This window comes from Cinclus cinclus, chromosome 3 (genome assembly GCF_963662255.1).
Source record: "Cinclus cinclus chromosome 3, bCinCin1.1, whole genome shotgun sequence".
NCBI lineage: Eukaryota > Metazoa > Chordata > Aves > Passeriformes > Cinclidae > Cinclus > Cinclus cinclus.
The window spans coordinates 105,958,469-105,973,616 of record NC_085048.1 but is presented as its reverse complement, the minus strand read 5'-3'; the positions used below and the strand labels follow the sequence as shown (position 1 = coordinate 105,973,616).

General features: G+C 40.0%; 1 protein-coding gene across 1 annotated transcript in view; it reads right to left on the bottom strand.

Annotated features, from left to right (window-relative positions):
- PLCB4 (phospholipase C beta 4) overlaps window positions 1–15,148 on the bottom strand; it is a 184,070-nt gene that overhangs the window by 66,801 nt on the left and 102,121 nt on the right. Inside the window, exons 5-8 of the mRNA XM_062490623.1 lie at window positions 14,808–14,867; window positions 13,435–13,578; window positions 4,413–4,492; window positions 3,810–3,863 (exon numbers count right to left, since the gene is read on the bottom strand). Coding sequence (XP_062346607.1) covers window positions 3,810–3,863; window positions 4,413–4,492; window positions 13,435–13,578; window positions 14,808–14,867 — 338 coding nt within the window. The remainder of the gene's footprint in view (window positions 1–3,809; window positions 3,864–4,412; window positions 4,493–13,434; window positions 13,579–14,807; window positions 14,868–15,148) is intronic.

The following is a 15,148-nucleotide window of genomic DNA, read 5'->3' as shown; positions in this document are numbered from 1 at the left end:
AGTTAGCTGTTTGATTTTCCAAAGCTGATAAGTACCAAGATATTTTCACTAAAATATAGACCAAATTTAACTTTAGGCACTTGTTTCTTAAAAAAAGTCCTCAGGCATCTATTTTTTCTGCTAATTCTAAACCACACAGTAATGTTTGCTCTACAATTTACAACCTATTTCCATCCCTGTAAATTTCTATGTCTTTTGTAATGAATTGGACTCCAATAATAAATGTCCTGTAAAACATGTAATATCGGTGTAAGTAATTAATCAGATGTGTGCCAAGATTCCATGGCTGCAGGGAACTTATTTTTGATGCCAAATGTATTTTTTTTATTTCACAAAAGCTGACAGCAAACATAGCAGTAATTTGTAATGAGAGCAGCAGTGTAGGGAAGATTGCATGAATCAAAAAAATTGTAAAAATACAGTGTGACACATTCATTTTGCTAAGGCTATTGCAAATAAAACTGCTTTTCCTTCAATCAGAAGAGACTTCATTCTGGCAGATTTACATTCATCTTCACACCTACAGGTGTTTACTCCTCATGTTCCACCTGGAGTGGTTTGGGGCTTATGGTAACATGCCAATATACATCCTCACAAATATTTAAAATACTTCCCAACTCTGGAACTGAGGGATAGGACTCTCTCGTGCTTGTTGATGCATTAAATGACTTGGTTACGTCAGACTTTCACCACTTTCCAACCATTACCTCAAAAATCAAGCCAGCACAACATGTGGAAATCAATCTACTACTGTGGCTCCACTGAACTGATCAGTTTGGCTTGACTTGATCTAACTTTGATTTCCAAACAACACTGAAGCATTGAAACAGATTTCTTCCAGACACTCTGGAGTAACTGATATGAAAGACACTTTAAAAAATTCTACTTTCAAATTAACTTAATTAAACTACTGAAAAACAGATTTAAGCTTTATTTGTCACAGTTTAGTTTTTTTCTATTTTTACTATGTTTTTTCATACTTAGAACCTAAATTTGCTTGAATCCTTTTAAATGTAGCTATACAAAGGGAGAAGCATAGACTGAGCAAAGCTATTTTCTAGCCGGGCTCTAGATGAGCAGATACAACTCTCTCACAAAGAAAATCTATTTTCTGCCAGCAGAAAGTTGAAGAAACCAAGTAGATTTTTTTTCTTATCAAACACTGATCTGTTTACTTATCTGTTACAGTAGTGTACAAATCTGAATATACAAAATATCTTACAAATGCTGTCTTTTCAGGAGGTGTAAATGTAATTCTAGACTCAGACTGCTAAAATCTATTCAAGTCCAAAAGGCAAAACTGTTACTCTCCTAAGGTTTTCACACTGCTAAGTGCCAGAATTTCTCTCCCAAACACAGTACATCTATAGCAACAGATCTATGCCCAGAATACATTAAAATCCAAAAGTAGCTTCAGAAAAATCTTTGAGACTTCACAATTCCCAACTGTACAGCCAAGGAGTCATGAATATTTATAGCATTTATCACCAACAGCCCGAGGAGTGTCACCTTCTCAAGGCTCATCATTCCCTATGGGGAATGTGATAGTTGCAAAATTTGTTTCAAACTTGGGAAGAAATGCAAGGAGGTCTGATTCTGCAGGTGAGATTGTTCTTTTTTCCCTTGGTGTTTTACTGCACTTCTGTGTAAAAATGAAATACAGGTGGATCTTGTGATACACATTCCTACAGCTCAACAAACCTGCTGGGTTTTTTTTCCTGAGAGAGAAACATTCCCATCTGTATCCCCAGAGCTACAGCAATTGCTACAGGAGCCCCTGGCAGCAGGAGGAGGAGGAGGAAGCAGGACTGAATAAATAACAGTGGATTCAAAACAAGTGAAAGGGAAAGATCAGACGGAGGGGAAGCACCAGTGGTTTAAACCAGTGAAAGAGGTACTGGGGGGAAGCCTGGGTAACAAATGTGAAACTTTGGTGCCCCTTGCAAGCAGAGCCATTCAGCTCACATTTCACAGTGCTTCCTGGCTTGCCTTCCTCAGACACACATCCGTCTCCTTAAGCACCTCCCTCCTCCTGCCTCCTCTTGATCTCTCCACTTCTTTTCTCTGCATTAAGGGTTCATGGAAGAAAGGGAGAAGCAGTGAAATGCCCCCCATCCCAGGCTGACCCTTGGGTGTCTGTGTCCCACTCCAGGGTCAGCAGCTCCTGCTGGATCAGGCCAAACCCATGACCTTGCCATCCTACCTCAGAGCCCTGATTCCCCCTCTTTTCCAATGCAGCTCTGCAGAGCAGATTGATTTTTTTCTGTCCTCCATTCATGTTTCTCTTCTCACTGACACCTCTCCTCATCCTTTAAGTGGGTGACGCAGCACTTCCAGTGATGAGCCCTAAAAATTTACCCACACCAAGATTGCACATTCCTTGGAGTATCCAGATGCAAAGGAGACTGAGTTTCATGGAATAGTAGATCCCTTATGAATTTATAAGCAACCTGCTTTTACAATAAATTAAACTGCTAGGGACTGATTTATATTAACCTGTAAATAGTGCAAATTCAAATGTTAAGATTTAATATACTGGACCCAGTGAACTGGATTTTTAAGCATCAGACAGTCTGCATATAAAAATCAGTATGCTGAAGCATAGAGAATTTATGCCTCACTAAACATGATGTAAAATAATAAAAGGCAGAAAGAGTTTCAGACAAGCTAGCACGCTATAAATTCATACCATGGAATAGGGTACTGTGTTCAAACACAGGCATAAAGCTGTAAAGTCCTGAATATTGATTTGTCCCTGAGGTATTGTTCCCTCATCGTTACCCTCCAGCTGATGATATTCCTCATGGGACTTCTGCATGGGAGGTGCTTCATGGCAGCTGAGCTTGAGAAATAAGCAGGGACTTGGCCATGTGAGAACTGGAAGATTAATATACTGAAACAGCTGTAACACTGTCAAGATGTCACCTGAGCCATGAAGCTAAAGAAACCTGGAAAGCAGCATGTTTTTGTCTTTTTGGAGATTCTATAGGTGCAAAATCCTCTTTTCCTCTTTGAAAAAAAAAATATTGTGTGAGGCTTATCTTACAAAGTCCTCCCTCTTGCTCCCTTCTGCTAGTTTCTCTTTATGAAAAAACAGCATGCCCCAAAAATATGGTTTGCATGTACTTTATGAAGAGAAAAGCAGCTCAAGGTATGAGCAAGAATGAAGTTCTAGAGCAGGAGGGGGGAGAATTATTACCTAGCCAGAGGACCGAAAACCAGTAACTTGTAATAGTTAATAGCTGCACAGAAAGAAAGATGCTGTTCTGGCTTTGCTGTTTCTGACAACAAGAAACTCAACAATTCATTTACCATGTGGACAAAACCAAATATTATCCTGGGGATTCCTATAAAAGCAGAAGCATTTTTGGCAGACACATACATGTCTCTTTTACAAGGAGCTACAGTTTAAAAGTAGCTTTTTGTCCTCTACTTGACTGGCCTGCAAGCTTTTATGGTTCTTTTTAAAAAGTATTTTATCAAATTTTACAACTAGCGAACCCATCTCAGGCTTTGAGAAATGTTAGACTGAGAAACCTGATGCTCTTAGCTCTAAGTGACTTTGAAAACTGTTAGGAGAATCATATCTTCATTACAATGGACTGCAAAAAAAAAATAAATTACTAGGCTGATAAGAAATCCTGCCTAGCTTAACAAGGAGGGCAGATAAGAATATCTAGTTCTGTACTTACTCTTAAACATGTTTTAGTAATAAAATGAATATTATATTCCATTATTAAACTGCAGAATTTTATTAAAATTACAGAACTAGGAACTGAAAAAACCTAGAGCTCCCCAACTGTGCTTACCTCCGAACTGGAATTTTCCCATTTGTGTTTGTTAGAAAGGCCAGCTTCATCCAGCTGAAATTAGGAATGAAATATTTTTAAAATACTATTTATTAAAATTGGGCTCTAGATACTTATGTTTAACTTATTGCCATGTCAGCTAAATGACTACAAACGAATAATTGTTCTGCAATACAAACATTTTTCTGTAACCTTTTAGTGCTTGAGGCAGAGCAGTTCTTTAGCTGTAAAGGCAAAAAGCAGCTCAAAAAATCAGTACAGCAATTAATATGAGTGTAAAGATGAGAAAGTCTCATAGGGTTTTGCTTGCATATGCATCAAGGAAAAAACAAACCAGCCAATAATTAAAACATACACTACAATAAATCAAATGAACAGTTATAAATTCTCCTGTAATTTCTCCTGGGCAGGTGCCAGATATAGCCTTGAGACACCTTTGTTCTCAAGAAAAGACAAACTCCTAACTCATTTAACACCATTTTCTTTATGACACTGTTTTGTAAAATGTTGAACTATGGAAAACAGGGGTTTTTTTCAATTCCAACAAGGAAAATACAAGAACAGAAAAATAAAGGAGAAAGGGGAGGAAAGAAAGTAACTTACTGTTTCTTGAGACATGTCATTGGACTGACATTGTTAGCTCTAAAATTATGTATGATGGATCCAAGCCCTTCTACCCATTGCTGAAAAACACCAAAACACCAAAACACCAAATTAGGAAAACTGAACAGGGAAAAAGTAGGCAAGTTTTTCTTAGGGGAAGGCTCCTCCCTGAAGCCATGGATAAAGTTAATAACCCGTGCTGAGGAAAAAACTACCCACGTCACAGCCCGGAGCATAGAAAAGTACTGCCACATTTCATCCATTTGACCCATTACTATTTCATCCTCCACTAGGCAAAGGGACTGTGCTTTCCATATTTCCAAATCCTGCATGTAGTATCATCAGTGCTAATAAACCAGTTTATTGCTAGCCAAGGCAAGTGATCCACTGACTGATTCATTAAGGCCTCTATTTATATCCTATATGAACTTTTGCCTCCCTTTTGGTGGTCAGGGGTGATGTCAGCTGCTACTGAGCACCATTATCCAATGTGTGAGGACATATTTTGCTGGTCCAGTTTCGAAAAGGAACGGAATAAAATATTAATAAGCTAGAGCAAACCACAGGGAGGCACAACAGCTGCTCAGCAACACCAACCTCATCTAACACCCTGTTTCACATCCAAGTCTTGCTTGTTTGCTTGTTTTTATCCTTAAAATGCACAACATTCCAAATAATCACTGGGATGACTTCCAGCCAACAGCAGCATTACAGCACTTGTTTATGTTATTCCTCTTTTAGGGAATCCATTTTTCTGCTGTAGCCTGCACCCTGACTTTGCAGAGTTGTAGAGAAGCAGCTTAAGGCTTAGACCCTGACATGGACACTCATTGATTTCAGCAAGAATCCTGGCAGGAAAAAGCCATGGGAAGAGGGAAAAAATGGCAGTGCTACAAGCCAAGTTCGATCTCAATTATGCCATTGTAACACTAGGATTACTCAACTAATCATTTACACTGGTGGAATTGAGATGGGATTTGGTCTACTGCTAAACATTAACCTTGTGAATAAAGGAGCTTTTTGCTTCTGGCCAAATGCTGTGCATGCAGCTTGAGCTGACTTGGGCAAGATCCAGAATATGACACTTATAAATAGATGCAGATGAGTGTATTTTTCTTTTCATGAATGAGTGCTGTACATCTGCAAGACAGATGAAAAAAAATCAATATTTATATTGGAGGAACACTAACCTCTTTGGGAAATGGCATATTGTAACCTGCAGGCAGCAAATCCCCAGGGACTAAAACAAGGTCTAAGGTGCCAATTCAACAGATAAACAACACACCTAAGGAGACCCCTGTACTCAGGAAATATTAAATCTGTTTTGCTTTAGGAAAAGTAGTCACTTTTCAAGATATGTGTTAATATTTAAGTGTTCTTTTTAAAGCTATCTTTTAAATAAGTACTGCAAAAAATACGCATTTAAATAGATCAAGTGTGTATCTGAGAATAATTTGAAAAACAGAGCTATGACTTATGAAAAAAAGGTAGTATTTGGGGTTTTCTTAGCTGTGTTCTAGGGCCTGAAAACAACACCCCAGTAGGAGTCTGCCTACTCCCATCTCTCTTTTTCCATTCATAGTCACAGGCTGAAGGGACTGCTTAGGAAGATAAAGAAAGCAAGGTTCATGGGGCAATATAATATTATTTATTAGACTTTATGTAACTAGAAGTCATTGGCAGATTTAGGAAATGCCTATCTTTTCCTACAAATGTTCCCTCATCTCAGACGATAAAGGAATGGTGCTTGAGGTAATTCCAGGGTAAATGCCTGAACAAATCTTACATAGACTTCAATTTCCTAGAACTGTTGAAATTCAGCTATCATTAACTATCTCCATTTGGGGTTTATGGTTTGTTAGGGTTTGGGGTTTTTTTGGTTTGATTTTGCATTTGGGGGGGTTTTGGCTTGTTTGGTTGGGTATTTGTTTTTGTTTAAATCAATTGAATGTAACATTCCTCCTACATTAACACTGTCACAGATACATAAACATTTGTTCTCATATGATGTGCATTGGTCTGCACCCCGTCAAAACTCCTCAGCATCCCAGCACTGACCCAACCACTTTGTTTGCATATTCACTGCAAACAAAAATCTCTTGCAAAATTAAATTACACCAAATGCATGTTGTGAAAAAGCTGCAGGCTTTCTCCCATTTTTTTCTGCCAATAAACCAGCACTGGTGCAGTACTGACCATACCAGCATTTCATTTGGAACTAAGCACCTACAGATCCATTCTGATTTGAAGGCAATGGACTATGACTACACCAGATACAACATTTAGAAGTAAGGCTGGCCAGCACTCAGCTCTGGAGTAACTTCATCTAGAAGATGAAGCTCGTCTAGAAGAGCTGCCAAACAGGAGCACTGCTGGAAAAACACTCAAGTGAAGAGAGAAATCAATACACTAAGCACTTCCAAAGTGATTTTTTGCAGGAGTTATCTTGATGGTTCCCACTTCAGAGGTCTCCCTAACCTTTTTTCAGTATTAATGCCCTTCCCTGACAGAGATGCTTAATCAGGAATTACACTCTCTTGGAACAAAAGAGCACAAATCTACAGTCAAACACTGGTGAGCCACAAAAGCATCATATTTCTGCTGGCAGCAAGCAAAGGAGGGACTCCAGAGTCTCTGTCCAGCTCCAAGTCATCTTTATATTGGCGTAATGTGCCCTGGGCAGGATGTGGCAGTTCCAGAGCCACGTCTGCCCATCTGTTCCATGCTGCAGCACAGCATCTGGCTGCCTGCCCTTTGCTTTGGGGCTAGAGCAGGTTCTGCAGAATTTCATCAGATGCTGCCCACCGTTATCAGCTGGCCCCACAATAACCAGGCATACAACAAAAAAACCAAATTCAACAACACATTCAACACAGTCAGACTTTTTGTACCTCTGAGCCAGAATAGTCTCAAATTAATACTGTCTTCATAATTGCTTTTAAGGTGCTATGATCCAGTGCACAGATACACACAAAATTCAGTGTCAAGCTGGCAATATATTGCTTTCCTGACAAGAAACCATTCGCAGATTTAATGTACACTTGTCTGATGACCTTGCAGGAGGGATGAAAGAAGGGCTCAGGTTTTTCTCAGCTAACACACAGACAAATAGAGCAGCAGTCTTGCTTGTATTCTGCGACAGCACTTCTTATTTTACAGATGAAGCTCAAAGACCTGTACATCTATGTAAGTAATGGGGATAAAGATCCTCAGTTCTCTTCTTTCATTTTCAAATCACTATCTGTGCAAAGGAAGAAAATCCTATAACAAGTGGAATGATGAAATGAGGTAGGTATATAGGAAACACCTTGGTCTTAGAAAAAAATGTTTTTGATAGAAATCAGGGTACATTGGGTTCTTACTGATGCTAGTGCTGAATATTTTCCAGTTTTCAAAATATGGTTCAGTACCTTTTATCTGTTGAGGCAACTTCTGAATGGCTCCCTATATACAAATATTATTTCAGATTCACATAGAGGAATCTGGACTCTGATATCTAGTCTTAAAAAATCAACAGTCATGAAAAGAAACAAAACCAAACACATGTACCTTAAGCTCAGACCCCCTTAGGCTGACATAAGAGGCCAAAATCTATACTGCAGGCTGGAACAAGCACTGTGTTCTTTTTCTCTGACAAGATCAAACACTGTCAAACGTCTTCAGAAGGAGAAGGGGCAAGAAAAATCAATCAAAGAAGCACTCTCTTAGCTTTTGCTGTTGGACTGAAATGCTTCTGAGGCACTTAGTGACCCTGTGTTAGCTGAGGTTCACCGATGAAACATGGACAGAACTACAGGGTGCACAAATAAGTTTGGCCTTTCAGCTCTATTTTAGCCATCAACCTTTCATTTAGGCAGGGTTAAAAAGGACAAGAATTATGAAAGGTTAAAAATCACCATAGTCTACAGGTCATGAAATTCTAGACAAGGCCATGCATGGCTTATTGACCGTTGGGGTCAGTATTTCCCAAACCTCTTGAGATTTTACCTTCCTTTTTCCAGAGCAGTCTCTCCAGAATTGCACTCCACTTATTACAGGCCTCAGGAAAGACAGGGAGGCAAGGAGGCATTTTCCTCTGATTTTGGTATTCAGTGTCTGGCTGCCAAGGGCTCCATAGCTTGAATGAAGGCTCAGGAAGCCCACTGAGAATTGCTTCCCACCTCTCCCCAAGACAGACGTGGGCTGGCAGGAATCTCTGGCACTTGCCCTCAGCCAGCAGATGTCCCCATTCTCTCAATGCAAACATCTCAAAATTCCTCTCTGCTCCAAGAAAACCACCCTTCCTCTCACTCCAGGCAGCCACAGACCTGAGGAGTGACACGGCCAAACCTCGCCTGCCCTGACCAACCGCAGCACTGATTTTTGCAGGATACGACTGTGAAAATACTGCAAGCATTTTCACAAAGATAAAAGGGATCCTTCTGACTTTCAAGTATTCCATCAAGAAAGCAGAAGCTCACACAGCTCTGTGCTGGGAGCTGCCCAATGTGTCCAGACTACCACACTTCAAAAAATCTTCCTATCCTGGAGTGGCTTTTCCAGCATTGGATGGACCTACTCTGTGAGGAGCTGTAAGAATCACTTTGGTTGCTCTTGTATGCAAACTAAGAGAAACACAGTGGAGCTTTCACAGTGTAATCAGCCTCCTGGCTATGGAGAACCAGGGCTAAAGTTGTCAATTTACTGATAATTCCACAGTGGCATAGCCAAGAATGTACGTGAAAAGGCAGAAAAGTACATTCAAAGCACCAATAGTTAACTGCAGGCTGGGATATGAAGATTTCTCTAGAGAACATGGAAAATAACACTGGGCACAGGTAAGGCATGGTCATATATTTAAGGTAGTCATGATAAAGAAATGGTTATCACATGGGCTATGAGACATAAGCCACATATTTCTATAGTGGGACACAGAGAACAGCAGGAGGGTTCTAGAGATCTGTTCAAGAGAGTTTTGCAGGTTCCTTGAACAGTTTTGCTTTGAAACATCAGAACAAACCAAAGCTTTGGGAAAACAGAACTTTTCTGTAGAATATTTGTGGAATATTCCCATGGGAATCTTCTGCTACTTTCTATTTGCCCTCTTAACCATATGATTTAGGCAAATGTTTAATAGTTTGTTTTGGGGAAAAAAAAAATCAGGGTTAATCAGGCTGGGCTGGATGAGCAACCTGGTCTAGTGGAAGGTTACCCTGCCCATGGCAGGGGAGTTGGAACTGGATGGTCTTTAGGGTCCCTTTCAACCCAAACTGTTCTACAATACAGAATTTTTTTTTTGTAAAGCGAAGAGTTTCATTAGGAAACACAAACAAAAGCAATCAAACTGAAGTCCTTCATCTTACCAGAACCATTTTAAACTGGAAAAAAAAAAATCTCTTTCCATCTGAGAAGCTGAGAAGTTTAAGAATGTCAAAATGAAATGCCTTCAAATGCAGTTGACTTCTATGCTGTGAATACTGTCAGCTGTGTGATAAAGCCTGCATTTACATTTATGTTGTTTATCAGTGTGTAATTAAGCATTTTAGCACATCCTGATCATTCTGGTGCCTCACAGGTTAAGCCATCAAAGTGTGAATCACTGTCTCAATAACACATTGGTAGAGTACACCCTGTTTTCTATCAAATCCAACTAAAGGTGTAAAACCAGTGTAAAAGGTTGCTCCACTCTCCTGTCTCCCCCATGGCTGTTCCCATCCTGGATGCACTGCCAGAGTGGGAGCTCACTAGTGGGAGCTTTGCACCTAAACATGATTTTAACATTAACGCTTTTCCTTGAATTGATTTAGGAGTGTTCGCTGAACTCCTCTGCCAGCAGGGCATGGGGAACAGTACTTTCAAGCAGAAGGGCAAAACCTTTGAGGTGGAGTGATGGTCCTTTCCAAGAAAACAGCTGGAGCTGGGAAAGAACAACCACCAGGGCAAATTCACCCTTGATAAGCACCAATATTAAGTAATGTTAAAGAAGCTGAGTTAGGTTAATCTTTTAAGCTAAACTCCTTAATGGATTGCCAGAGTGGATGAGCAAAGAAGACAAGAAGTCCAGATTTTGGGTTGCTGAAGTACAACAGCTTTACTGAACTAATGCCAGCATTGGATAGGCAGCCGAAATGCCCAAGGGCTGAGAGGCCTCACATCAGCACTAGATCACTTCTGCTCCAAGGAAATTCACCCCCAAATACTCACTGGCCTTGTCAACTGTCCTAGACTGAGGAAAACAGATTATCCAATTTCTAGGGCACAGAAAGTCCATCTGGGAAGTAAAAAAGAAAAACACACATATGCTCTCATCTCCAGTATATGTGCATATATGTCTATGTCTGTTAATTTTAGCTCAGGATAATTTATATAACCTGATTTAATCAGGATTCCAAACATCAGGTTTTAGATTCCACCTTTTACAGGCACTCTCTACTACCACAGTGGAGCTGCTCTAGGAGTGGACCACAACAGCTGCTTGCAATCAGAGACAGAGTACACCCTATTTTGTGGCGGTTTTAAGAGTGGAAATGAAAACCAATTTCTCAGCTGAAAACACCAATAAAATTTAAGTAGACAGAATGTAAATACCAGAGTTGGAGCTTGGAGACAAGTGGAGAGATAATAAACACACTCTTGTTGTTGGAGTAGCTATACTTGGAGCTCAGCAATGGCTGGGCCAGCGCGGCTGAGCACTAGGGACACACGGAGGCTGCCCTGGGGCACAGGTGATGACAGATGACAAAAGCCAGCCAGGAATGGACTCGGATGGGAGGGTCCAGCACTGCCCACAGCAGGCACCAGCCCACCTGCCACAGCTGGGGACTGTCCCACTCTGCCCCCTGCGCCAGTGACCTGGTAGAACCTGCTTCCCAGTGGTACCTCTCCTTGAATGGATAGACTGAAGAAACCAGGAATTTCCACCAATTTTCTTTGTCACAATTAGTTAGTCACATTTTAACCCAGCCTTCAGTAACAATTGCTTCTTTTCCAATTGTGAATTATCACCTCCAGAAACCTTTCTGTGCAGAAAGGTTCTGAGCTTTTGTGCTTCAATCTGCCACTCAAATCTCTCATTTTAAAGTATCCCAATCAGGTACAGACAAATGCCCTGTTCCTCACAGCAACAGGGGGACAGCAGAAACCACAGGTTTCTTACACCTTTTTTTCCAACCCTCACACATATCTGCGGAGCTTAAGCTTCAGTCTTTGCCCCTTCTCCTCCAAACTCTTGCCTCTATCATTTCAGAGAAGGGGCTTATATCTGAACATGGATGAATTTGAGGCCTATTTTAAACTGCAGTTAGCAGCTGCACAGCTACTTAATGCCATGCAAAGTCTTGTTTCTTCTAGAGGGGATTTACTGTGTCCCTCAAGGAAGATGCTTTCTCCTGAACAAAACACGAATAATTAAACAGGAACACTTCTATGTGCAGATAACTTCTAGAAAATTCTATTTAAGCACAGAAGTGCAGTAGCAAGTTGATGTATTTACCATATACCAAAGGTCAACAGAGTACAGGCCAAATTCCCCAGAGAAGGCAACTTAGAAAGCTCTACATTGATTTTCTTTGCCTGATCTACTTTATGCTCTCCCTCATGCCTCAAACATATCATATCAGATGAGGTGGATCATCACTGCTGACAGTTCTGGATATATATTTTGGTGGAAAGGCTCCAAAATGCAGAACTCTGACATCCATGGGCCTCTCAAAGCCTGCCCACTGCAGCGTGATGCACCATTTCTGTAAGGCTTGGTTATTAATGAGCACTAGATCTTTTCGACAGCATAATTTGCTCATCTCTTGTGACAGCCTCTGTAATGGACCAAAATTCTCACAAACCAATTAGTCTAATACAGGTTATTGAGGTCTAAAGTGGCTGAGAAACTTAAATGAAGTTGTTTTCAGAATAAATCAAAGACAGGGTTAAGTATGAAAGTGAATTCTGCCAACATCTCCTTTGCTTTGCTTCTTTTCCAAATGCTTTCAAAACATAACTCTGACATGTTATTTCCCTTAAAGCCTGCTGAAAATACACACAGTAAAATCAATTTAGTGTACCCATGTAAATTATACCAGTATTTCTCCTGTAAAGGACTTTACGCAGCATTGCCAGTGTTTCCAAAGGTATGAATCCAAAGCAATGAAAAATAAACCAGGTCTGGCAAGGCATTTAGTGATGTTGCATTCAGCAAACAGTTTCAAAGGAGGGGATTTACCAGGTGTGTGATACTGATCACTATTTAATATTTATCTCACAGGCAGAACAGATTATAATCCTAAATACCCTAAATATATAGAGACAGAAAAGCAAAACAAGGAGTTTGTATTTTAAAACCCCATGAATGTCTGGATCTCAGCTAGCAGTGTAGTATCAGCACTCTGATTAGTTTACTCAGAGCAGTTTACAGCTGAGTACCAGGGCAGGTGGGGCCCAGGAGTTGCATGTGAACTGCAATCTCAAGCTCTCAGGAAAGATGACGTGTAAAAAAGCACCATTGTTTCCTTAAGACTGTTCCATGTCAACGGGAAACAGAAAAGAACCTGGGTACACTGGGATCCCCATAACTGCAGAGAATTTTCTTTCCTGCTTTTGTCTTTCCAAGTAATATGAACTACATGATACAATTAGGTTATCAGAACAGAATTCTGAAGGGCTGAATTCCACCCACCAGGAAAATGGCAATAATTGCACTTTCCTTCAGCATTTCTGTCACAGACCCACCACACCATCATCACCTTGTCTGCTGAACCAGAGACACTGAACAGCTCAGGGAATGCTCTGTCCTATATATAATGTTCTCAGTGTCTAACTTTGATAAATCACTGTGCCTGCACAGGCTGATAAAATCACTATTTCCTCCCACCATGGCACACAGACATATTACAGAATACTCAGTATGGATGTTGGCTGTCCTTTGGAAGAGTGAGACAGCTGACATTAAACCAGGTATTTCAGTCAGCCATGCAGGCAAACTTAGGAAAAACAACTGAGCACTGCTGATGAGCTCTTAACTCCCACACACTGTTTAATTGTGAAATACCTTGGCTATTTCTGTGTTTTCTGCTACCATGAAAGTGAAGCTGATGTTCACCAGATCTGTGCCACTGCAAACACACACTATCCGTCCTTCCAACTCATTTTCTGATTTTCCAACAGCCTCAAGTGCAGTTAGTATTTTGGGATCCTGTGAAACAGAATAAATAACTTGTTACATTTGCAACACTTCTGTTAGCAAGGCACTATGGCAAAAATGCATTTTCACCTCCTTGTGCATTTACACGTTTAGACCTTTGCCAGTCATCTTAAATGAGTGCTTTCACCTTAGAAACATTGTGTGCAAACCTGAAAAAACAATGTATTCTAATAGTTAGAAACATGATTGTGAGAACTCATATTTTCACCTCGAAAAATAAAAATTAATCACTCCAAGGACCGGAAGCAGAGGAACAGTACTAATCTCTAAGTTAATTATCCCAATCTAGTTAAGTCCATAGTTCCTGAGAGTCATGATCTCTGTGACTTCTTGGCTGTTTCTTAGCGACGTGTCACACAAGCGGTTGTCTCTGCTGCTGGAGATTTAATGGGTATTTTTTTTTTTAAAGACAGAGCTGAAGTTTGAAGCACATTGGTGTGGATGTCAGCACATGAAGCATGGGGCTGTCCACATCGCCACATCTCATTACCCTTCTCTGTGGGGCAGAAATCTCAGTCTAAGGATTCCCAAGAGAACTTCTAAGAGATAGTTTCCTACAGTCATCATAAAACCACTTAAAATGTGAAAGTGGAAATGCAGGGTTCACAACAAATCTTCTAAACTGAAGGCCTAGTGGAAGGAGAGCCACAGTTCAGTGCAGAAAATCCTGCATATTCCTTCTGAATACTACTGAGGATATTTCCCAAGTTTTGGGGTTCTCCAGAACTCCTAGCTAGTACTTCTGCTGATACTGTTTAAAAAGGCAGACTGTGACAAGCTGCCCTCTGTGACTACCTATATGCATAAAGAGGGATGCAAACAAATCTTTGTACATTTTATGCCAATGGAATAAGAAGATAAAATAAATTCAAACAGATAGGAACAAAATACGGAAAATTAATCTTTTTTTTTTTCAGATCCCTAAAACAAGAATCACAAGAAACTGTTACAAGATAATTAAAAACTCCTGATATGTGCTCTTAATGCCTATTCAGCTTTCAGTGCATCATGAATCCTGTAGTACATCAGAAAGACCAGATGACTGAACCCTCCCACTGCAATCATAACAGATCACTTCAAAACTTCAAATTTTAGTCTATGATTGCAAAATAAAAGCTGTGTTACTGGCATTATTTAAAGAAATTAATGCCATCCTGCACTTCACCTTCAGTATAAATATCTTTTGTTTAAATGAAGACTATAATGTAACTGTAGAGTACCTTTGGTACAGCTCCAAAACGAACACTGTTGATCAGGGAGCATTCTAATACCTGTCCCTCCTGAAACGACAAAAAGGGTACAAGTTCAAAAGTCTGTTGAGACATGGTTCCATTGGGAATTTCAGCAAAAATAAACAGGGAATTTTCTTGGCAAGCACTGTTAATAAACACTAAGCAGTGTATTTCCCTTTAATGTAAGTTAATATAAGTTAATTCCCTCTTAATGTTTCACTTCTGTCAATTCTAAAAGAATAGGATGAAGACTAGTTTTGTAAATAAACTAACACAGTGTTTTAGATTTTTAAAAACCAGAATATAGATCAACAGCAATAACATATACC